We start from the raw sequence: 25,007 nt of genomic DNA on the forward strand, positions 1-25,007 counted from the left end.
CGCCCCGCCCGCCCCCCGCCGCCGCCCCGGCCCCCCGCGCCGGGGTTGAGCCCGAGGCGCCGCCCCCCCTTCCCCTCCCCGCTGCGGGGATCCGCGCCCCCACCCGCCTCGCTCCTCGTTCCCCCCCCCACCCCCCCGGCCGCGGCCGCCTCCCCGGGGGCGGCGGGAGGAAGCCGGGGCGTGGGGCTCCGGCGCCCAGGGCGACCCCAAGATGGCTGGAGGCGGCGGGGGCGGGCGCGGGGGGCTGTGCTGAGCGGCCCCGCCGGGACGGGACGGGACGGCTCGGCTCGGGCTCGCCTGCCCCGCAGCCCCTCCTCAGAGCCTCGCCAGGCAGGCGGAGGAGGTGGCTCCCGGGAGCGGGGTTGTTCTGGTGACTTTATTTATAATTTCTTTTTTTTTTTTTTTAAATACCCTTTTCCCTTTTTTTTTTTTTTTTTTAATTTTATTTTTAACGCGCTCCCGGTCTCCGTTCTCAGCCGGGCAGCTCAAGATGGCTGAGAGCTGACTCGGCTCTCCCGGAACCGCTCGCTCCGGCCGGCTCCTCCCGGCTGCCCGCCGCCGCCGCCTCGCCCCTTCCCGGCGGGGCCGCGCCGGGGAACGCAGCGCTCCGCCGCCGGCTCGGGCAGCGTCCCTGCGCCCCAAAGCATTGTTACCGTCGGGGGCTTGCGACCCCCGGGCCGGCCATGAGAGCGGGCTAGGACGGACCCCTCCGGGCACCTTTTTCCCCCCAGCCCTGGTGGGAAGTGGGAGCAGGTTGTTTTGGGGTCCGCGGGGCTCAGTTCCCCCCGTGGCAAAGCCCGTCCCCTCTCCCATCTCCCTCCGGGAGCGTTGGAGGAGCTGGGCGGGCTGTGCTGGGCTGGGGTTTGCTCTGAATGACCGAGCTCTCCCATTCAAGACCTCGCAATCTCGAAGCAGGCGAGAGGGCTTTTTTTTCTTCTCTTTTTTTTTCCCCCCCCCGGTCTTGTCTTTTTTTCCTTCTTCCTTTTTTTGCGTGCTGCTCCTCCGATTTAGAAGCAAATCTCGGGGGCCGCAGAGAGAATTCGTTTTTCCGCCATCGTCATCGTCGCTATTATTATTTTTTTTTTAATCTTCCTCCTTTTCCCGTTTTGGATCTTAACCCTTTGATCTGTTTCCTTTAAAAGACTCTGATTCCCAACTCCCATCAGGGGGAGAGGGAGGAGAAATACAGGGAAGGAAAAAAAAAAGCCCAAACGAGTCGGTGCCCTCAGCTGTTGGCCAGGTTTGGTGGGGGACAAAAGTCCCTTTAAAATATTGAATGTCAGTTGCAAACCTAAGAAAAGAAAAATCTGATCCGGAGCGCTAAATTTAGGAGCTTTATATGGAACTTGGACTCTGCTGCTGGATTTTGTATGGATTTTTTTCAACCTTCGGTAAGTTTCAGTTCACCTTCTTGGGTAAAAAGGAGCAAATGGCTTTTAGGGGTGGTTAGGACTTTGGGCTGTAAGTCCAACAGGATCGTGTTGGGGTTTTATTAACCGTTTGTGTTCTTTTTTTAACAAAGCGATGGGGACATTGCGTTTTCTTGCCGGATATTCCTAGAGTGCTGCTCTGTGGTTTATTTTATCCCCGATTTTAAAATCTGCTGCGGTTTATTATTTATGGCGCGTGCTGCGGGGAGGGGGGAGCCTGTCCGTTCACCCTCAGCCTTCCCCTTCCAGGGAGGACAGACCCTGGCGTCCGCCCCTAGACCGCACTGAGCGACCGAAGCGGCTGGGGGGAAGTGTCGCCAGAGCTGCCGGCAGAGATGGCCGAGAATTGGAAGAACTGCTTCGAAGAGGAGCTCATCTGCCCCATTTGCCTGCACGTCTTTGTGGAGCCGGTCCAGCTGCCCTGCAAGCACAACTTCTGCCGGGGCTGCATCGGGGAGGCGTGGGCCAAGGAGTCGGGCTTGGTGCGGTGCCCGGAGTGCAACCAGGCCTACAACCAGAAGCCCAACCTGGAGAAGAACCTGAAGCTCACCAACATCGTGGAGAAGTTCAACTCTCTCAACCTGGAGAAGCCCTCCTCAGTCCTGCACTGCGTCTTCTGTCGCCGGGGCCCGCCACTGCCTGCCCAGAAGATCTGTTTGAGGTGTGAGGCTCCGTGCTGCCAGTCCCACGTCCAGACCCACCTGCAGCAGCCCTCCACGGCCCGGGGGCATCTCCTGGTGGAGGCAGAGGACGTGCGGGCCTGGAGCTGCCCCCAGCACAACGCCTACCGCCTGTACCACTGCGAGGCCGAGCAGGTGGCCGTCTGCCAGTTCTGCTGCTACTACAGCGGGGCCCACCAGGGACACTCGGTCTGCGACGTGGAGATCCGCCGCAATGAGATCCGGGTGAGTCCCACCATCCTGGACAACCGGGTTTGCCCAGCCCAGGGACCACCCGGCTGCCCTCTCCCCTGCCGTGTCTGTTCCCCTGTGTTTTTGTAGGACCTACACAAAATCCACCCTGGCGCTGCTCCTCCTCCTGCCTGGGGTCCCCCCGTGGCAGACATGTTGGGTGGCCTCCCAGCCAAGCAGTGACGGAGCCTCTGGGTGCCAGGGGGGCCCCCCAGGGAAGGGGTCTGCGCTGGGAGGCCTTCGTAGCTGTTGAGCTGTGGGACCTACGGCCCCTTGGGTTTGCACTCTGCAGGGAAGGGTTGAGGTCTTGGGCCAGGATTGTTTGGAGGGGCTGTCTCCCGGGTTTATCTGGGCTATACAGCTGTTCAGAGGAAGGCAGAAGAGTTGCCTACATCTGAGGTCAAGTCACCCCAAAACTGGGCTTCCCGGGAGGACAAAGCGGCTGCAGAAGTGGACCCTGTCCATTGTAAGGCCTGTGAATGTCAAACTGCCTGCTCTTCCCACTGCCTCCCACTGGGGCCAGTGGCCACCATCCTCTTCCCCCCGGCAATGGAAGAGCTTCGTGTCAGAGACCCATGACGTCTCACTGGTGGGGATTCAGGCTTGGGGTTTGGCCAAACAGTGTGGTTTTTATTAGGGGACACAGGGCTGCCCCTCTCCCTGGGGCAAGATGGGCTGTAATGCTGGATTCGAGGGAAAGCGGGTCTGTATTTTGCTCTTGGCGAGGCCATCTGGCAGGAGCTTTCACCCCTGGCTCCCCACCCTCCAGTTCCTGGCGGGTATTTACCAGCCCTGCGGGCAGCCCTGCCATGACCCTTCTACCACCTTCCCCTTTTTCAGGGCTGCCCCTCCGCTCCCCCTCCGACCCTTCGAAAGAGGCTCGGCGCTTGTCTGCCGAATAAATATTTAACAATGAATTGAATGGTGATTACTGTAAAATGGGGATGATTTCCTGTGTATTTTAATGTTGCCAAAATGAGTCACCATTTAGCAATAAAAAAAAAAAAAAAGAAGTCATAAATAAAAATTGCAGTATAATTACTTTCCAATTGGATGGCCAGGCCTGGGAGTGGGGCGGGGGGGTGGGGGGAGCAGGCAGCTCTGTGTAGAGAGAAGCCAGCCTGAGCTCACAGGAAGGTTATTTTCCTCTCCAGGTTTTTTGGGGGAAAACCAGGGACCTCCATGGAGGTGCCAGCAGCTCTGCCACACACGCTGGAAGGGGAAAGACCCAGTCAGTCTTTTGGAGAAGCGCTTTTCTGCTTCTATTTATAGGGAGTCATTTTGGTTTCCCTCTGCCAGTGTGGGGAGCCACCTCGGGAGGGCTGTGCAGGGCTGGGATGGGGCTCACATGTGCATCTCCCAGGAGCCTTAGCCAGGGACCAAAACTATTTTTCCAGGTCCTTTTCCAGGACACTTTGATCTCATTTATTCCCGCTCTTGCTGCGTGTTTTTTTGTTGTTGCTGCTGTTGTTATGGCTGGATGTTCGCTGCTTCTTGCGGATGCATGCTGCTAATGACCTGACAGAAAGCTGCCACCGGCTAGGCTGGATTTTGGCCCTGGCTTGAAATTTTAGGATGTGTGGCCAGACACCAAAAGTGTTAGACAGCTGTATTGTAGAGCCACGGAATTATTTTGTGACCTTGGCCAAATCCCTCGATACCTCCATCACTGCGTTATCTTAATTTCCTTTCTCTGTGATGATAAGCTTGTCTCTTCCCGCTGGGCGCATGGCTCGGTTGGGTGCTCGGAGTCTGGGTCAATGAAGGACAGCACCAAGCTGGATCCAAAGGATCCCCCCTGTAGTTGAAGCAGTTCTTCCAGGAAGCAGCTGGGGTAGGGATGAGCTCCTGGGAAAAGTGCCCAGCAGGTTGCCAGCCTTTGCTCCATGGTGGTGGCCAGATCTCCGGCTGAAAGCTGCCCCTTGCCAGCCGGCGAGGAAGGTGGCCTCGTCGGCTCCCGAATTAGGGTGCATGAGCTCAGCTGGTGACGGCTTCCCGCCTGCGGGAGCCGGGCCCGGGATTCCTGGCTGCTTGCTCACCCTGCAGCAGCGGTGAGCCGCACTTGGAGCATCCCGGGAAGGATGGGCTGGGACTGGGGGGGCAGATGAGTAACGCTGGGCTTGGGAGGTCCGGGGGAGGCCCCATTGTGAGAGGTTTGTTCCATGTGTGGCTTGGGTTCGGAAAGCCGTTAATTGAGAAATGAGTCAAAGTTGGGAGGATCGGAGCCCTGACCTTGGTGCAGGGGACTCGCGAATGGGGGGGTTGCAACATCGACCCGCTGTGGGGTGGGTGGCCCCCATGGCCCGGAGGAGGGACTGGAGCCTGCAAACACACTCCCCATAAACTCTGCTTTTTTAGCATTTATTCCTCTGGCTGTTCTGCCAGCCTCCCTCGAAGGGCACCTTACCCTGGTTACAGACTGGTTTGAAGGGGAAAAGGGGCTCAAAACTCCTTGGGGACAGCACCAGCGCTTTGTCAGCTGAGCTGGCAGTTGGGGCAGAAGTGCTCTGGCTGGGTGAAGGAGGCTGGAGGCGGGTGTCTGCCTGAGGAAAGGGGGTGTCTGTGCAGGGTTTGCCTGAAGCAGAGCACACACCTGGTGGGTTTGGGGAAAGGACCCCGCTCAGTGTTGGGTGCTGCACAAACCCGCAGAGCCCTGGCTCGGAATTAGTTGAACTCCACGGTGCAACCGTAATACAAACAGTAAATAAAATATGTGGTTAATCTTTCTTTCGTGGGCGTATAAAGCGCTTACCTCCCCTTCCCCCCGTGAGATGTTTTCTCCTTTGTTTCCTGTTTTTGTAGCGCTTAAAGAGGAGAGGGGGGAAAGAAAACCCAACAAGGCACCCTCTTTTCTTTTTTTTTCTTTTTCTTTTTTTTTTTGCTTCTTGTCATTTTGTTTGTGTCAAGGTCTCAAAATGAAACATTTTTTCTTCCATCTTTGCCTTTGCTGCCCCAGCCACATGCCTTCTGCCTTTATTGGGGAACCTGCTTCTAAGGCTGAAAAAGAAAGTTGCTCCAGTGCAAAGTTGATGTGTTGCTTTTTATTTTTTCTCCATCCAAAAAGGGGAAAATTACATTGCTGGGATTGGAGTATGGGTCAGAAGTCAGCCGTCAGAGAAAGAGACTCACTTGCAGGGTATTATTACCATGTTTGCCCTGTCTTTGTGCGGGACATGGTTGATTGAGGCCAGGTACATCTGAGCTTGCTCAGGGGTTTCCCAGCTGCCTGTCCTCAGCTGGAGGTGCCACCAGTGGAAAGGGTCTTGGGTAGAGAGGCTCTCCTCCTGCTTCTGTTTTTTTTGGGGGGAAGGAGATAGATTTCCCCCTGACCTAGCTTCCTAGAAATCCCTTCATATTCTGAAGATCTCTGGTGGCTTTACATTAAGAGGGAGAAAATGCGTTGTGGTGCTGAGACCTGCAGGAAAACATTGGGAACCCTTGTGCAGGTATGTAGGAACAGCATCCAGCACTGTCCATGGAGCAGGGCATGTTCAGCAAATCCAGGGTGACAGGGACTAGGCTGCTGAGTCCATCTTCAACTCCCTGGGTTTGGGCTTTCTTTCTTGGCAGCATCCCACATAAGGTCAACTCACATGCTTTATAAATTATGAGAAAGAGGAAAGGTGAGCATTTGGTAGGAGCACTGGAAGAGAAGGATCTCAAGTCTATACCAGAAACTGGTGGTTTGCCAGCTTTGGTCACCACCAAGTCCCATGTTGCATCCCCATGCTTCCATCTGTGCCAGAGATGTTTTGCTGGGACCAAGGGAGCCCCACTGGTGGGGAAGCTTGGGATCAGCTTCATTGCCAGGCTTCTGGCGTGAGCTGCTCTAGGTTATTTTACTCCGAAACAGGTTTGGTAACTTGTGATGGACTGGATTTTTACAGGCTTACTTATTTTCCAGATGACTTGTTTATGAGGAGCACGGCACGCAGCTCACTGCAGGCATTGTGAGTGCAAGTGCCCAACTGCTTGAGTGCTAATTTAGCTCTCGTGGCTGTAGGTGGTGTGGCTGGTGCCTGGCAGGCATTTGCTATGGCACTCTTTGAGCATATCTGGTCCCCATACAACTTTTGCAGCAGGTCCTATGAAGCAGGAGTTGTGCAGCTTCTCCCTGCGACCCCCATCTGAACTTCCACCAGCACCCCAGAGCTGAACTGCCAGCCCAGCCCATGGGTTAGGTCAGCCTAATCCAGGTCTCTCCCTCCTTGGCTTTGCTTATGCCCTAGTTCCTGCCCAGGGGCCTTAGGAATATGGCACTATGCTCCTAAATGTGACTGATCATTGTGCCCTGGGATGCTGTCAATTGGTGAAGCTGCCGTGATGAGCACTGACTTCTTGGGCCTTGGGCAGTGGCAGAAATCCCAGCACCCACCTAGCCTGGCTTCCTAGCTCTGTGCCACTCACCACATCAATCTGTCAGGCTTTGTTGTGCTGTATTGTCAGGGGCAGCAGATTTCAGTTCAACCTGCAGCAGCCCAAGCTGCCCTAGAGAGGTCTGGGGGGGCTGAGCCACCCTGCTGTAAACCCCTCTGGGTTTGCTGGCCAAGCAGCAGTGGGTATCTTGGCAGTCCCAGATCTTTGGCTGAACTGGAGCAGTCTCCTGCCTCCACAGGGTTTGGATTAAGGGCTTTTCCCCGCTGCTTTCCTGCTAAGCTTGAGCATTTTCCTTGCCCTTAGCCCATCAGGTTGCCAGTGGTTGTTTGATCCAGACCTGCAGCTGCAAGTCTTCTGTGTGGAGTCAATCCGAGAAGTGACAGCAGAGATGGAGAATGCTGGGAGGCAGCCTGGTGGATTGGGTGGGAGGAAGGAGGCTTGTGTGGAGGGGACAGCCATGGTAAAGGAGTAGGACAGGGGCTGTAGTGGAGAATGCTCTTTTCCCACAGGGGACAATGCAGTGTAGATGGGAGTTGTCGGAGAGTGAGGTGGAAAGAGGAGAGGTAAGGAAAGGTTCGTCTGAGGACCTTGAGCTGCTTTGCAAGGAATAGCAACAAAATGTAGCCCAGGCTTACCCCTCTGCAGTTGACTGTACTTTGCAGGTGGGCATCTCTAGGCACAGCCTTGCACACCAGACTGCCCTGGCCTAGAGCTTTCCACCTTGAAGCCCTCCTTCAGGAGTGACTTTGAATGAGCCCCTGAAACAGAGGTGTTGTGGTCTGGTCTCTGAACTAGGAGGTCCAAGCCCAGCTTTGGCTGGTGATGAGGGCATAATGAACTTAGCCCAGACCCTTGTTTAATCTAAATCTATCGTGTGATGCTTATGTGAGCATCATGTGTCTGCTGGTATGGAGGTGTGCAGCGTGCTGCTCTCTTCAAGCCCATGAGCATGATGGAGAGGGGGAAGTAGAAGAGACATGAACTGCAGTGGGACACCGTGGACTTCTCTCCACCCCTCAGCCTCGTGCCTCACACGTGGGAGTCTGGGTGAGCCCTTCAAGGAATGCACAAGTCCCAGGACTGTCCTTGCATTCTTCTCCCCTCCCCTTGCTCCAACAAAGCACCGTTCTCAGGGTCTCCCACGTGCCCATCCGGGCCTGGTCCTGCCAGAGGGGCATCCACAGACTCTCTGCTGCTTTGGTCTTTGCCTCTGGAGCCAAGGAGTTGCCTCTGTCCTCATCTGAGCAGGGGGAGTAGAAGAGAGGCTTGCGAAGGGGGTGGGAGGAGAAGGCAGATTTCCATGTCTCACAAAGGGCACAAGCGATCAGATTCGTGCAACTGCCCAAGAATAAAGAGGCTCTTACAGTGCTGGCTGCCCTGACCTCTCTCCTCTCTGCTCCAGAGGACAGCGTGTGACCACACAGGGATTTCTTAGCTGTACTTGGGAGGCAGGCAGCGGGTTTTCTATCCCCAGATCTGTCTGCAGTTTGCCTTGCAGCATATTGGCCTATTTTTTTGCTCGTTACCTATCTGTTTACTGAAAATCTTGGTACATGGTGATAATTTCTTCTTTTCTTCTCTTTAATTTCATGTAATTGTTTTGGGCTTTTTTTTTTTCTCAATCTGACACTGAAATGGGGCTGAGAGCAGCAGTGCTTCCAGAGCAGGGACAAAAGTAACCAGGAAACACAGGGCAAGAGAGGAGGGATCGACACCGAAACAATGAAATAGCCAAGCAAGGAAAGACTGAATGCTCAATAGCACAAGCCTTTGCAGAAATGCCTGGCTAGTGCAGCATTTTATAATCAGCTTCTGTGCAGGGCTGGCCTGCAACAGTAGTGTGATGGGGGAGGAATGCTTTGAATTAGCTGGATGCCAGAATTAATTCTGTCAGAATTCAAATGTACATGTATGTACGGATTTATAAATAAACACTTGGAGCTGGATTCTGCTTTGCCACGCAGGCTCCGGGGCAGAATCTGGTCTGGCCTGGCTTTTTCGCTCTTAAAAAAAATAAAATGCTATGGATCTGGGCTAGGTTCTGGTGACTTTGTCAACTTCCTACATTTATCAACAGCCTGTAGGCTGAGGAGATGCTGGTTGGGTTGAAGTAAGGAGGATGGCACAGAGGACTCAAAGCTGCTGAGCTTGCTTGCAGTGGTAGCCAATTTCCTGCAATGAACCTCCGTTTGCTGGAAGAGAAGGTGAGGCAAATGCTCGGGGACCAGTGGGGAGATGTGAAATGTGCAGGACCGGGGATGTCCTGCCCTTCCCTTTCCTCCATGGAAGGACAGAGGCAGCCACCCGTCCTTTCCCCGGGAGAGCTACATCCAGCATGCTTGGGAATGGGAGGAAGAGATGTCTGGTCCCAAATATGGAGGGAGGGATGGTTATTTACAGGCATGAGACTCTGGATGCACGCAAAAGTTTTTACATATGTCCCCCAGATGAACTCGGGGAAGAGGTTCCCAGTCCCAGATCCTTTCTGATAAGGACGGCTTCGGCCTGTTCTCACCAGGGCATCGTGGCTGTCCCTCTTCTGTCTTGTGATTCTCTTGTGATGGTAACATGAGCAGAAGTTCCCAGCTCAGCACAGTGCCCTGCACTCTGCAGCGGTGCCGGCACACTCCAAGCATACTCCAAGTCATCCGTTTGCTGGGATGATGTACCAGAACTGTTAAAAAAAAATTAATTAATTTAATTTCTCTGTTTCTTCTCTTCCCCCTACCTGTCCTTTTGCAGTTTCTTGCTGTGTGGATGCTTTGGTGGGGAGGGCTGTCTCTGGAGTGGGCTGGGAAGAGCCGAGCTGTGGATGGCTCCAGATGAGGCAGTTGGCAGGGAGTGACGTTCCGGATGGCTGTGTCTCTCTGAAATATGAGTAAACATTGTCAGAGCAGCCGACTGTATGATCTGGGGCTTGGGGAGGGCTGAACTGCCTTTTTTTCCCTCCACCCATCTCTCCCTGTTCAGGATCCCCCATTTGCTCAGCATCACCCAGTTCTCCTCTCCCTGCCTGGGTGACCTGGAAGCTTCATCCTAGAGCTGTAGCTTTGGAGAAAGGGAAGGAAAATCCCCCATGTCCTAATGGAGGCAGTGTTTTCCCTTGCCATACGACAGCTTAATCCAAACCCTCATTTGAGCCAGTTATTGTGTGCCTTTAAAGCCCCATCCCCTGGAAACTAGTCTCCCACCCCCTTCCCTCCCAGTCAATCCTGGTCGGTGGAGCTGAGCTCCAGGGTTTGGTGCTGGGCCACACGCAGACACAGATCGATCACACTGGGGGTGGGTTGGTATTTCTGTGGCAATGGTTTTTATTGCTGGTTGCGGCTGTTGGGTTGTTGGTAAGTCGGGGGGGTTGGCGTGCACTGTAATGGGCTTGTGCGTGTGGCAAGGGGAGAGAGAGGGTAATGTGATTGCATCCTTCTGCTCATTATCCTCTTGCTAGCAGGGGGGGCCGCGTCCCTCTCCCCATCCGAATCCGTGTGGAGCTGCTGCCTCTGCGGTGGGAGCAGGTTTTCCCTGCAGGTGAACTCCTCTGCGCTCAGACAAAGGGCTGGGGGTGCCGGTGCCTCCCTTTGTTCTTTTCCTGTCCTGGTGCACCCGCCTCTGACGGCAAAAAGCCCCTTGAAGCGTGCCTCTCAAATGGATGGAGCGGAATAAATGCGCTGCGAGGTCTCTGTCCCCCTCACAGACCCTTTGGGGACAGTGCGGGGGGGTGCTGCACTCCCCCTTCCCTCTGGTATTATGCTAGCCCCTTAGTGATGGGGGTGGCCAGATCCAGGAGGGAATTACTGCAGCTCTCCTGCCACAGCTGCACTGTTGTGGCTGGGTGGCTGAGGCCTGCGAGCTCTGTTTTGGTCAGAGGTAGTTTGGTCGTAGCAGGTGGGACAGAGCCTGCCCCCTTCAAGGGAATGTGAGTACATTTGGGGGCTATTTTCCTGCCTCTGCCTGCTGGCATCCTGCACAGCAGGGCATCTGGGCAGAGAACTAGAAACAGTGCCTGGTGTGAAGACCACCCCTTGCCAAATGCATCTCCTGAGCATGTGAGCCCAGCAGGTAAAACCAAGGCCTGTCCTCCAGCTAAGGAATTTGTAGCTTTCTGCTTAAAACAGGGGAGGAAAAGATCATTTTAATCTCTGCAACAACCTTAAGTCTGGGTGGGGAAGTCAAGGTATTACCCTAAATTAGAGGTAAGCATAGGTGGGGGGACCTGGTAGGAGTCAGGAAGTCCATGGCAGTGTGGGGGAGCAGTCCTGGAGACTGGAGCTTTCTTTGCTGATGGTGGTGCCTTGCAGAACCTGGACCCTGCTAGCTGCGCCCATCCAGGCTCTTCCTCCCCTGGTCCTCCCCAGGGCTGGCTCCTGGCTCCTGCAACAATCTATAAGTGCACATGGTATTAATCTCCGTTTACCAAAGTGCTTTTCAGCAATATGATAAACGATAACAAGGTGAAGAACAAAAACTAAACCTTCCTCTCTCAATGTATTAAAACTGCCCACCGGAGCCTTCCTCAGGAAATGCCCCTCCTTCCCAAAACACAAGGCCTGGCTTTGCAGGAGGGAGAGACTGGAGGCACCTAAAAGACAGCCTTCGTGTACACGCTGCATCCAGTAGCTGTTGACAAAGACATTTGAGGAAAACCTTGTGCTTCCCAAACAGTGGAGGCTGGGATTGTCTGTCAGTTTGGATGTAGGTATCCAGGGGAAAGGGAACCTGTCAGCCCATCTCTTCTGGACCTGGTGAAGGGAGCAGGCATTAACATTTTGAAGGTCAAGCACAAGTCACGAGCTGGCCCTGTGGCAGCTGTGCTGGCTGGCAAGTAAGGGGAAGCCACCACAGAACCACAATAGCTACCTGGTTTTTCTGTGGGTGCAATCTCACTAGGGAATGAGGAGCTGCCGTTGTTGGTCCGTTCTGCTCTAGAAAATGGCAGTGGGTCACAGCTAGAAATGGCTTCTCTGGTTGTACGCTGACTGCTGGCGCTGCTCCCCCAGTCCCTGTGCAGTTCTCAGCACGTCCCATAATATCTGTGTCTCTGCTGCATCCTCTTTGAAAGAGGATAATGAAACTGAAAGGGGGAAGCAGGGCACACTAGAGGCACCTTGGAGTGCTAAACTTGAGAAAGCACTGCTGGTCTGCCAGAGACCTGAGGAGCTGGATTTTTAAGTCAGAAAATGAAATGCCAGGTAGGCAGAGAGTGAAAGACACCTTATGTGAGGATGGAAACTGAGCCTTAAATATGGCTCACATGAATCAGCAGGACCGAAGTTGAGCAGAGCAGTTCCCCTGGCTCGCTGGGAGGATGGAGCTGACTGGGGTCTGAGCTGTCGAGCTCTGATCGCCGAGTCAAACCTGGAAGATAAATGATACTTCAGAGGCCTGAGATCAATAATGTCAAAGGCTGGTCCGTAATCGGGCGAGATTAAAAACCAATGGCAGGCCTTCTCCTAGGAGCAGAAGTCAGCACGTTGAAGGAGAGCAGCAGGGTTTGCTCCTTTACAGTTATTCCCTGGTGGTGCCCACATCCAAAATCCACCTTCCCTGGCTGCCCCCTGCAACATCAGTGATTTCCCTTTTCAATCAACATCGACCACATCCCACAGGTCCCCTATAGCCGAGCCCTCTTCATTGGTCCCTGTGCAGCTGGTCCAGAGTGCTCCTGTCCTTGAGAGAGAGGCTGAGTTGGAGACAAAAGCAATGCAGTCTGGTGCTGGTCACCAGCCACTTTCGCTGCCTGGGGGTGAGCTGGGACTGCAAGAGGTAGAGGAGGAGAGGAGATGCTGAAGCAGGAGTTATGTTGATCCTGTGGGTACCATGATATGCCATGTTTTGCGAAGATGCTTGGCTTTGGGAAGCATACTGGAGAGAGGAGTTTGGGAATGAGGGCTGCAGGTTACTCTTGACTGTGGTCCTCAATATGTTATTTTTATCTGTATTTATCAATTAATGGGTACCATGAGTATTTATCCACCCACGAGCAGGAGACAGGTGGGGTGCATGCTCATGCCCATTTTTGGGGTGCTGATGTTGGATCTTGTCATAGAAGTGGTTTTTCTCCTGGTTGGGTGCTAAGCAGGAAGCTGTGTCCCCTGGTTGGCAACAGCCACAGCCTGCCTGGTGTGGACAAGATGGAACTGATTTATTTGCAGGCACAAATTAAAATAAACTTGAGTCCCTTCTTTTCAGTGGATTCTTAAAGGGGTGCACAGGGTGCAGGGCAGGGCCATGCTGTGGCTGCTGCGAAGGGCACTGGGGTATACGATGTTGCCTCTCTTTCCCAGGTGCAAGGGCAATTGAAGTAGAAGGAGCCATGTTGTCTCCTGCTGCTGCCCCTTTGCACACACAAGGAGCTGTAGATGCCATTTGCCTTTGCCCCGGGCTCCTCTTCCCCTTCCTCCCCACTCCCCCACCCCTTCCCTGCCAGGAAGCCTGGCCTTTGTGTGAAGTGATGCCTCCTGACATCAGCCGGGCGCATGATTTCCTCCGCAGCGGGGAGGGTGAGCGGGTGAGGAGAGGGGTGCCACGTTCCCCAGGGGGTGACGTATGGACTGGCCTTGCTGGAGCACGGGGTGACAGCACTCCTGGGGTGGCTGCATGCCCATCTGGGATGCTGTGGGGAGGTGGTTGTCCCCAGCTGGCAAGGTGATTCAGTGGAGCTTTGACTGCTTGCGCTATTCTGCCTGAAAACACCACACCAGTGTGCTGCCTTTTGCTTCCTACGACTCTGATTGCTTCGGTGGAATCTTTATGGGACCCCTCGAGGGATGCAGTGTTGGGCTTTATGTAGCTGAAGTCTGGCCAGTGCTGGATGCAGGGTCTTGATTGGGGGTTGCCATCGCAGTGCCATGGAGCAGAGGTGGAGGGGCTCAACACCAAGGCAGGAGCAGGGCTGATGTCTCCTGCTGGCCAGGGCTGCACCTGGGAGCATTCTGCTGTCCATGCAGAAATGTTGCTTCAGAAAGGGTGGGTTGCAGGTCAGCTGCGAGGGGATTTGGGGGTTGTGGGCTCTTGGCTTCTCCTGGGAAAGGGGCTAGTGCAACACATGGGAATTGGCCAAGTGTCTGCCAACAAGAAGCCATGGCTGGCACCTTGCCAGGAGCTTGGGGGCCTTGCATCACTTTAATTTGAGATGTGTTTACTGGAGGATGGCATTTTGCAGCTGGCTGGCTGGAAACTACAGGTCCCAGCATGCTCCCTCACGTGTCACCCAGAAGGAACGTGGTACCACGGGGATCGTAGTCTCAGTGCTTGCCACTTTGGGGTTTTGCTTTTACGTGGAAGGGCTCTGATTCAGCATTGCTGGGCAGAGCCAGGCTGCAAGACATGGGGACTGGTCTGCCTCCTGCTTTCCTATCCTTCTGCCACCCACTTGCTCGATGCAAGACCAGGTTGGCCTTTTTATGCCACCAGGCTGGGGAGGGGATCTGGTCCTATTCTTACTCATTTGCAACGTAAATATTTTGGTCCTGAGTACGTTGCTGGGAGCTGGGTGTCACGTTGAGGAGCATGATTCATTCATGCTGTTGCTGCTCGGAGCACAATGAGGCAGCCTTGGGACCGGTCCCAAAGATTTCCTGTGATCGCGGTTGGTGGGGAATTTGGGACGTCACGTTCGAGTAAATCAGAGCCCTCCTTGCACAATTCTTGTAAGCCAGGAGTACTGTGCCGTGCCTAGTGTATTTGGGACTTGCCATCCCCAAAATGTGGTCGTTGTGGGTGGCTTGCATTTCCAGAGGGAGGAATAATGAAGAGCGAGGCTGAGCTCCAGTTCTTGCCTTCTCCAGCTGCTGGTGTGCAGAAAAGGTTGCAGGGTGTAGGGCTTTGGTCCCAGCCAGCCTAACAAATAAAGGTACAAAGCAATGCAAGTTGAAAATCTGCTTCACATCAAGGAGACTCAGGCAGAGTTTCTCCAGTGGGGCCAGAGCATCCCAATGTGTTTTAGAGTGATGTGGGACAACCTGAGATGGGACGCTGGGCAGGTGGGCCGGAAGATGCCCCTCCATCCCATGCTTCCACTGGTGATGCTGTGCTGCCAGAGGGACCTTTCCTGTCCCACTTTGATCACTTGTGCAGGAGGGGCTGCACCCTCCACCCCTGGACTGGTTCCCTCCGTCCCCCCATGTGTCACTTTGTCCTCCCCATGCTGCTGAGAGCCAGGTGTGGGCAGCGCCCAGATTCGTTCTGGCATCCTTCGTTAGACAGTGTTTGTTCATGCTGCATTTTTCTTTTTGCTGGCTTGTTTGGACACGCACTGGTACATTCACGGCACTCAGGCAGTAACGTGAGTCTCTTTCCCATTAGGAAAGGGGCCAGGATTTGGGGGGGCTGGGAGGGTGGCTTAAGCAGTAGTTTTTGAGATATTTCCTTCTGCTGCCACACCCTGCATGAAAGAGCAATATCCGCGGCTTCAGCTGCTATCGCAAGGCTCTGAACGTCTCTCTTTTAATATAGATTGGTATCATTTTGCATTTTAAAGTAAAAACACGCTGCAAGCTGCAGACAGCTGTCTGTTGGCAGCTTTGTTTGAACATCTGGTATTGCTGGGCTGCTGTTCAGCGCGATCTAACTATGGGATTCATAAAGATTATAATCCGGGCTTTCAGATTCTCAACAGCCACCTCACAAAAAAAAAAAAAAGGGAAGAGCAAAAACCCAGTGGGGAGGCAGTGGAGGGTCCTTGGTGTTCAGCAGACTGTGGTCGTGGTCACTGGGGTGGATGGACTCGCTGTACGTTGCCTTGGCTGCCCGCAGGTGCTGACAGGCTGCTTCCAGCCTGCAAAATGCCAGGCACTGGGGAGTTGCAGAAGTGCAGAGTCTTTTCCCCCCTTCTATTTTTTCCAGCTTGTGTGTGGAATCTGGTCTCATACTCCTCTGGGTGGTGTCTGGCGCTGGTGAGCTGAAGCAGCAGATTCTGCTGTGGCTTTCGGTAGATGTTTGTAAGAGTTGTCTGCAGCAACAGGACTTGGTTTCTTTTGCTTTAAAGTAAGTGATGGAGGAGCCAAGGCTCACAGTAAACATCTTGGCATGTCAAAACCTCATTTCCAAGAGAAATTGAGTCCGCTTTTCTTGAAGCAACCAAAAGGTTGAGATAGCCACCTCTGTAAGCCCCATCCATCCTTCTGAGAGTCAGGCACTTTCCTTGGCACCTTGGAGAATTAAGCGACCTCTAAGCCCCTAACGGGTTTTATAAATCTTGTTAGTTGATCTGCATTTTTGCAGAGCTCTTTGAATCCAGCCTATTGGCGCATAAGTCACCTTGACTTTCCTCAAGGCTTTGACTCCCAATTCACTTTCAGGCTCCATTTGTCAGTTGGAGGTGCACAAAAAATGTCCCCCTTATCTTTATTAGAGAAAAAAAAAAGCTGCCTGGAGAAATGTAGCTGCACTCCAGTTGGTGCAGGCCAGTAATAGAGGTGCATATAAACCTGTTCTGCCCTTGTTTGTGTTGATTTAACTTACCAGTACAAATTAAAATAGCCTTGAGCGGTTGGAAGTTTAACTAGATCAGTTGGGAGGAAAAAAAAAAAAAAACATGGCCTTTAAATCAAAGGAGGGTTTTCTTTCTAGTGCTGCCTGAGTCCGGAGAGATGCTTAGTGCAGCTGGACCCCTTTTCTTTGGGTCACCAAATGAGACACTGTTGGGGCACGTGGCTGCAGGTCGTTGCTGGTCATCTCATGGCTGGGACGTGGGTGCACGTGGGTATTGCTGCTGCTGCTCTGCTCCTCAGAGGTATCTGAGTTCCTCACAAAACCTGTTTATGCTTCCAGATCCTCGTGCCAGGCTCCCTCCAGAGCAGAAACTCGAAATCAGGGGGGTAGGAAGCCAAAGGGGCTGTGGTTCAGAGCTCAGGGCTTCCCACGGCAGGACTCAGCTGTGGTGGCTGCAGAGCGGAGGTCTTTGGGCAGGGGAGAGGCTGCTCAGCTGGCAATGGGAGCAAGGGTGGAAGAGGCTGGCTGTGTTTCACCCCTGCAGGGAGAAGGCTCTGAGATCACATAGGCCAGCTGGATCTTGAATCCAAGATGTTTATTTGGAAGGGGGAGTGAGGGTTTCTCAATTTTGCAGGGCCTGCAGATGGGGGTAGGTTTGCTGCCGAGCAATAGGATGGGTCTTTGCAGGATGGCTCTTTTGGAAGGTAAGCCATTACCACAGCCACAGTTTGGGGACAACTGGCTGGGACCCTGAGATTTCATCACATTGGGAAGATCTCGGAATTCAACAGAGCTAGACAAGACTGGGACAGCAACAGATCAAGGCAGGATTGGGGGTGCTGCCAAAGCCTGTTGAATTTTTTATGGGGGTTATGGGAGGAGTGACTGAGAGATGATCTGTCAGAGCAATAGGGCTTGTGTGAGGAGCAGAACTTTGTGAGTTTCAGCACTGAGTGATCTCCCTTTGCTGCCTAGACTGCCACCACTGGAGCTGGCAGAGCACTTCTGAGAGCCAGCTGGGGGAGATGATCCCACCAAAGACAGACTGCTCTTTTTTTGCTGGATAAATTTTTTATCTGGATCTGTGGTTGGGAAGGGGCAGATGTATGAAAACAGACAGAAGAGGGAGAAAAGGAACGTAGGCCCCCCATAACGTCCATATAAATTGGTTGAAGCATTTGAAAAACCACGAGCACAGAGTGTGCTGAAGGCAGAAAGGGCAGGACTTATTACATGATCTTGATGATTACATGACATGAAAAACTGTGAAATCTGGTGAATCCCACTCGATACAGCTACAGGCCCCAGATTTTATTTTCTGGTGTGGCAGGGATGAAGCACAAGGCAATGCTGGTCATGGGGACCAGTTGTGCTCCAGGTGTTGGTGTCAGTCTGAGCTCCCAAGTGTCTGGAAACAGTTGCTCAAGGCACTCGGGTCTGGTGTCTGAAACTTTCAGGATGTCGCAAACCCCTGCACTTTTCCCTGCAGTGTCCCAGTGCTGGTGCTCCTGAGCTGGTTACTCAAAGGGCATTTGGTGCTGGGCAGGGCAGGTTTGTGCCAGGGCCTGCAGCCAGAGCCCTGTGCTGGAGATGGCTCAGCAGCAGGGAGAATTTTGGCACTAATTTATAAGCAGCCCTAAACCTGTACATTTTCCCTTTAGAAGTGAAAGAGGTGGGGAAAAGAGCTCCTCCCTTGCATCCCTGATGACAAAGAAAATGCAGACCTTGTCCTTCATAAACACAGAACTGAGCCCTGTGATTCTTCCTGCCTCTCTCTGTTCCCAGGCGAAGGTGGCCTGGGCTGGCCTCCCACCAAACGCTGGCTGGGGTGGACTGTTGGCCAGTGTCCACACCCAAGCCTGGGTGGGGATCTCTTCTCCCTCCCTTCCCAGCAGAAAGAAAAGAGATTTCCTGAGTTCCTCGCTGCCCCAAGGGCCTGGTTGCGCCTGCACCCGCAGCCCCAGCAGCCCTCAGAGGTGGTCTCTCTGTCTTGCTCCTGCACCGCCCAAATGCATCTGCTGTCCCTGTAGCATTGGGACACAGTGTGGGAGCATTTTCCCTGATGGAATGCTGTCTCTCCTGGCAGATATGGGGCAGGAAGTAGCTGTACTGGCCAAAGGCATGGTCACTAGTGAAGTTCCCCAAGGCACAGTTTTGGGACCAGTCTTATTTAATACTAGGAAAGCTCTACAGAGAGATCTGGACAGGCTGGATCAATGGGCCAAGGCCAACTGTATGAGGTTCAGCAAAGTGAAGTGCTGGATCCTGCACTTGGGTCACAACAACCCCACACAGTGCTACTGGCTGGGGCAGAGTGGCTGGGAAGCTGCCCAGCGGAAAAGGACCTGGGGGTACTGGTCAACAGCAGCTGCTCATGAGCCACCAGTCGCCCAGGTGGCCAAGAAGGCCAGTGGCATCTTGGCTTGTATCAGCAGTAGTGTGGCCAGCAAGACCAGGACTGTGATCATCCCCCTGCACTCAGCACTGGTGGGGCTGCACCTCAAATCCCGTGTTCAGTTTTGGACCCCTCACTGCAAGAATAATATTGAGGTGCTGGAGCAAGTCCAGAGGAGGGCAACAGAGCTGGTGAAGGGTCTGGAGCACAGGCCAAATGAGGAGTGGCTGAGGGAGCTGGGGGTGTTCAGCCTGGAGAAAAGGAGGCTGGGGGAGACCTTATCACTCTCTACACCTGCCTGAGAGTGTACTGAGGTGGGGTCAGCCTCTTCTCCCAGACAACAAGTGACAAACATGAGGACAAGCCTAAGCTGTGCTAGGGAGGGTTCATGTTGGGCATCAGGAAGAATTTCTTCAGTGAAAGGGAGGTTAAACATTAGAATGGGCTGCCCAGGGAAGTTGTGGAGTCACCATCCCTGGAAGTGTTCAAGAAATGACTGGACATGGCCATTAGTGCTAGTGGTTTAGTTGACATGGTGATGTTCAGTCAAAGGTTGAACTCAATGATCTTGGAGGTGTTTTCCAATCTTAATGATTTTATGATTCTATGATTCTATCACCAAGGCTCATCTTTGTCCTGGGGAGCCAGCAGCATCAGTCATGACTCGCCTGGCTGCATGCTCAGCATGCAAACTAGCTTCTTGTCCTGGTACTTGTTTTCCTGGTGCATTTCCAGCCCCGTTTTTCCTCTTCTGCACATGTTGTGAGTGAGTCTTGAGCCCCAGGTCTGGCAGAGGCAGTTTGCCCTGCTTTCACTGCCTCTTGCTGTGCTTTGCATGGAGGAAGCCTCTGTTGAGGGCTGCATCACCCATACTGGACACCTGATATGAGGAAGGCTCCTTCCTCCAGGACTTGCAGGGCTGCAGGTAGAGAGGTGATGTGTCTCCTCTCTGCTGAGATTGGCCTCATCTCTCTGCTCCTTAATCTCTCTTATCGTCCTTTTCCCCTCGAAGCAAATCTTTGTCCCTGATCCAAGGACACTTGACAGCAGTGGCCGCTGGGCCATGGCTTGAAGTTGGGGTCCAAAAATTATAGGTAGAGCCCTAGCCTCTTTCCCCCATTTACATGAGAGGCACAGCAACAAGTAACCCCCGTGGCCGTGAGGAGCAGGGGGACAAGGGCACAGAGGCCCAGGAGGGTGAATTAACATCCTCAAGGTCCCCCTGAAGGTCACTTTCTGACAGAGAATAGGTCCCCCATTTCCTGGTTTCCAGAAATCCTGCTGCTGGCCCCATGCAACACAATGCTTGTATTTTCCCCTTATTAACGAGTTCTTCCTTTCTGCTGGGTGTAAACAAGGGAAAGAGCTGTTCCAGGCTGCAGGCACCAGCACAGCCCTGTGGTGGTCTGGGATCTGCTCTGGTACAGGGACGTGCAGAGAAGTGTGGTCTGCCATGCCCACTGTCCCAGGATGCCCCAGGAGCCAGGGCCGACCTGGTTCTGCTAAGCAGCCATGAGTCGTGGATCCATGGGAGCATCCAGCTGCTGTGTGCCAGTCATGCTGCAGGGATGCCCTGTGCTGGGCTGGGCACAGGAGGTGGGACATAGGGCTGTGCCTGTGGGGTAGCCAGTGGAGATGGGACATGGGTCTAAGCCTGATTGTTTCTCCTATTGTCCCGGGGAAGGCTCAGAGGCCAGGCAGCATCTCACAGGGTCATGTAGACAAGCAGGAGGCATCTTCACCCACTCCAGCATGAGAGCAGGGTGGAGAGCTGCTCTTGCAAGAGTCATTGTACATCCTGTTCCCCCAAGCTGGTGCTGGATATTTGGCCTTCAGCCCTTTTCTAGGAAGCACTGGCTCTCCTGGTGCTCAGGGGTCCCTCAGTGCTGGCAAGGGGGTCTCTTTGATGCCTGTTCACTGCATGGCTGCTGCTCCCATCCCTTCCTAGCAAGGGCAGCTATTAATATCTCAGGCTGTTCCCCTCCCCTCTTCCTTCCCCTGTTGAGGATAAACCAGCCTGATCTCTGAACAGAGAGCACCGTGAGAAAAGCCAAAGCCTGGAGCACTGTGTGTGCTCCAGGCTGGCCAGGGAAGGCAAGACCTCGTGCTCTGGCTGGAGACCTTCCCTCCTGCCTGGTGCTTACTGTAAATGTGTGCAAGATGAAACCCCAACCAGAAAGCATTTCCTTCCTGCCCCTTTAAGTGAATCAGCCTCCTGCGAGTGTCATGAGGGCTGTGGGGAGTTTGAAAGAGCTGGTTTTGCCTGGGTCTGGTCAGCAGGAGACCGTGGCAGGGTGGGAGGGATGCTCCAGGGCGTTTGGGCTATGGGGACTGGTCCCCTTGGGCTGTGGTGGTGCATGATCTCATGATTTGAGATCCTGTTTTTGGGGGCACTTGGCTGTTGTGCCCCAGATGTGCACCGTGTCAAGGTTCTGGTGTGTTAGCAGGTGAGGTGACACTTTCAGGAGGGATGAAAATAGCTCATCGCGTGGGTTTTTCTCAGAAAACTGTCCAGCTGACAGTGGAGCAGGGCTGGGGAGAGGGAAGTCTGTGTGTGGGAGGCCTGGGGAGGCAAAAGGTTGCGCTCGCCTCCTTGGTCCAGGGCTTTCAGTGCATTAAAATTCAGTCACTGTGACTTCAGGCCCGTCTCCAGCAACGTGCCGGGACGTGTGTCTCAATGGGGGCTCTTGATCCAAGTCCTGGGCTGAGCTGCAGGTGTCTGGAGCCATTCCCACAACAGGCATCCATCTGCCCTTTGCGGCTTCCTTGCTCCGGCTCCACCTTCCTCCTCCTCCTCACCCTTCCTCCCCCTCATGCTCCAAGCTGCTCCCTCCGTTCTGGCTTTCCGGTGACTGCAAACAATGTCCTTATTCACTTGGTGGCTGGGATTTGGCGGCGAGGGGAAGGCCTGGGAGCAGAGGAGGAGGAAGGAGAGAGGCAGAGAAGTGAGTGCACCTGTCCTGGGCCAGCCATCCAGCTGGGGTTAAGGGTGTTCTGTGGGGCAGTCTCTGCTCCCCCGGTTTCCTATGGGAATGAGGGCTGTGCACTCCTGTGGTTTGTCCACCTGCCCTGCTGTAGTACCCTCCAAACCCACAGACAGTTTCAGCAGAGTTTATTGGGAATTAGCATCCTGCAAGCATCCCACAGGTCAGTGTGTGGGCACTTGGTTGCTCTTGCAAGATGAATGGCCCTGAAGGATGCACAGTTCTTATTAGACATCAGAGAAGCTGCATGGGCTCCATTTGCCCTATGAACACAGTAAGGCTTTTCACTGCTCCAGCTCTTGTTTAAAACCACATCAGCTCAGCAGGTCATGGGGCACCGGTCTGCCTCTGGTTAAGCTGCCAGGCTCCTTCCTGATCCTGCTGGGAGTTGGGCAGGGGCTGGTGAGCACTGGAGCCTTCAGGAAAGGGGTGCCATGGGCTCTCCCCTGCCAGCTCTCCCTGGGAGGCACACAAGGGCCCTGACCAGTCTCAGAGAACACAAAACCTTGGGGCATGTCATGGGATTCTGATGCCCCGATGCTGGCCCCAGGGCAATAGGCTGCAAAGGGGGGATGAGGGGAGTGACAGACCTCAGGCAGGGCAGGGGAATAATCTGCTGTTAGTGGGGGCTCAGCAGTGACCACAGGCTTAGCCCTGCCCTTTGGGAGAGGACAGTGGTGAGACCAGCCTAAGACAAGTCAGGGGAGACATCTTGCCGACAGATTGCTCCCTGCCTGGGAGGTCTTGGGTGGGTGTGAGCTCCTTCCCACACCCCACTGCCCCCATTTGCAGTGGGGGTTTTCCCAGCTGGCTGAGCTGGACCCATGTGTGAAACACATCTGAGGCTTGTGGTGCTGCAGCCATGCAGTTGCTCTCGGATGAGAAGCATAGAAGCCCTGTATCATCAGAGCTGTTAAACTCTTTATTACCATCTTCCTGTCTTGTGGCTGCAGGCATTTAATGTTGCAGAAGTTCTCTGTTGGGACTGCCCTGTCCCCCAGAAGACATACCCCCATACCCTGCCTGGCAGGGTGGATGTGTCCCATGCTGGGGCAGGCACTGGGATCTGGGGCCAGCGCAGATTCAGGGGGACTGACCAGGAGGTGCAGTAAGATGCAGGCAAGGCGAGCATGGTTTCCCTGATGGTGGTGTTCTCCCAGCAAGCACCGTGGATAGCGATGGTCAGCAAGCCTTCCCTCAGCACAATCCCACAGGGACCTGCTGTGTGCATCCTCCCTGCAACAAGACTTTGCCGTGCTTGCTTTGCTTCCTGCAGAGATGTCCCTCCAAGTAGTGTTTCCCTCCCAGTGCATGACCTTAGTACCCCAAACCTGTCTGACTTGCCACAATGGCTGCTCAGGGCTCACCCTCCTCCGCCTGCACAGAAGGAGTGCACCCTCACTCCCGCAGGGAAGTGAAGGATAACTTCCCCTCCTTTGTCCTTCCACCTTCAGTGGTCCAGCTCCCTTGCAGGGTTGATGCCCACAGCGTGTTTGCCAACTCCCTGTATGGGCTCAGCCCTTTTGTACCCACACTTCATTTTTTTCCAAGAGGAGGGGGGACATTATGTTCATCTCCTGCAGAATAAGCTGGTCTCTGTGAGCTAGCCCTGTCTCACTAGGGCCTACAGGGTCATGGCGGACCAGCCACTTACCCCAGCCACTGATTAATTTATTAATTAATGAGATGAATTCACTCTCAGCTGGTGTTGGAATAAGAAGCATTTTTAGCATGCGTTTCGCAAACTGGCGACGTGTCTTGGAAAAGACAAACTGGGATCAGAGTTGCTCATAGGCTGGGAAGGGTGCCTGTACAGAGGGAGCCTCGGTTCTCCCAGCATCAAGGTCATGCATGAAATATGAGAAATTACCCCGAGAAATTCTGATCCTGGAGGAGGAGGAGTTCATGACTTCAGAAATACCAGATTTGGGAGGGGATGGAAGGGATATATTTTCCTTTTCAAAACACCTAAGGAATTCAGCCTGTGCTGCATAGACAATGAGATTTTGCCCCTCGGTGTCGGAAGGGGTAATTCATACCCTTGTGTCTTGTTAAGGTTTTGTTGCTGTGGGTGAAAAGCCCTCCCATTCCACTGCGATCCCAGGCACGTACAGTTTTTAAATCAACCTAAAATCGAAATAGTGGCTCAAATGTGAGGTTTAAAGAAAGTGCTGCATGTCCTCTATTCTCTCTGATTTCTGTGGCTGTAGGTTGGATTTTGGTCACTTTTTCCAGCTGTGAAGGGATATGAAATTAACTTATATGTATAAAAAGTTATTTTTACATATATTTATGTGTACATTTGTGATTTCACATAACTGTATGATCCCAGGAGTGGAGCAGTCTGAGGTTTGTTACAAAACACAAAGGTTGGCAGCTCTGCCACGGCAGCTGCAGGGCGGTGGTACGTGCATGTCCAGGGCTGTTCAGTGCCTCCCTCGGGGGTCCCTCACACCAGTGGGGCTGGCAGGGTGGCCTCTGCCCGCCTGGCATCTGCCAGTGATAGAAAACCCTGGTTTCCCCTGCAAGAGCATCCCAGCAGCATCGGGGGGAAGGGCAGTGGCTGCCTCAGGTATGTCAGATACCTGATCAGTATGACAGAGTGGGATGGGGATTTGGCCTCTGTGCCCAGCAAGCTGTCAGCCTTGGGTCCTGTCCTATATTTTTTACCCACTCCTGTCCCAGCTGGCAGACAGGGAAGTCAGGCAGAGGACTGGGCTGCTCCCGGGGCCCCGGCTAGACTTGGCCGTCCTCTGGGTGGGCTGGTGCGGGATGGGTTTGGCTGCTTGTGGTGGAGATGGCGAATCTGCGGCAGGGAGGGAAGCGTAGGGAAGGGCTCGGTGCAAAGCTCATCGTGTCCTTTTGCTGCCCAGCCTGGGCAGTGAGCGGCTCAGCCTGCACTGCACGACCTGCCCAACTCCCACATTCAACTGGCCACCTTCAAGCAGGAATGTTGGAAGGCATCTCTTTCTCTGGAGCCCTGGAGCAGGCTTGTTGCCTGCCACTTCTCAGCCCACCTACATGGGGCTGTTGCCCACCTACCCCACAGTTCGGCCTGGTGGTTGATCCAAAACCCTCTCTGAGCCTCTAGAGAAGCCCTTAGCAGCCCCACACTCAGGCCTGGCTGCTGGCACAGGACCTGGGACACAGTTCCTGCCTGCACCCTCGGTTCTTCAAGGTTTAAGCAAGTGGTGTTGCACTCACTTTTCTAGAGCTCATTTCCCACCGTGTTAAACCTGGGAGCGGACTGCAGCCTCCAGATGCTGCAGCAACACAAATAACAGCCCTTTTACAATGAAAAAAAGGACATTTTTAATATATGCCTCAAATCTTTCTCCATGTGGATGCTTCCAGTGATGCCCTTGGATGCTGCAGGCCCCTGTGTTTCTGTGCACATGCGCAGCAAAGTCCCCCCATGGTCTGGGGGTCTGCATTGCTGTGACTGCCCCTTGGCCCTGTTTCAATGGATGCGCTGTCTGTG

General features: G+C 53.9%; 1 protein-coding gene across 1 annotated transcript in view; it reads left to right on the forward strand.

Annotated features, from left to right (window-relative positions):
• Positions 1–407: 407 nt before the first annotated feature.
• The window catches only part of TRIM8 (tripartite motif containing 8), a 30,271-nt gene continuing 5,671 nt past the window's right edge, over positions 408–25,007 (forward strand). The window contains exons 1-2 of the mRNA XM_082285905.1: positions 408–1,391; positions 1,680–2,335. Of these exons, the coding sequence (XP_082142031.1) occupies positions 1,766–2,335 (570 nt within the window). The 5' untranslated portion in view covers positions 408–1,391; positions 1,680–1,765. The remainder of the gene's footprint in view (positions 1,392–1,679; positions 2,336–25,007) is intronic.

Source organism: Coloeus monedula (assembly GCF_965178545.1).
Source record: "Coloeus monedula genome assembly, chromosome: 8".
Taxonomy (NCBI): Eukaryota; Metazoa; Chordata; class Aves; order Passeriformes; family Corvidae; genus Coloeus; species Coloeus monedula.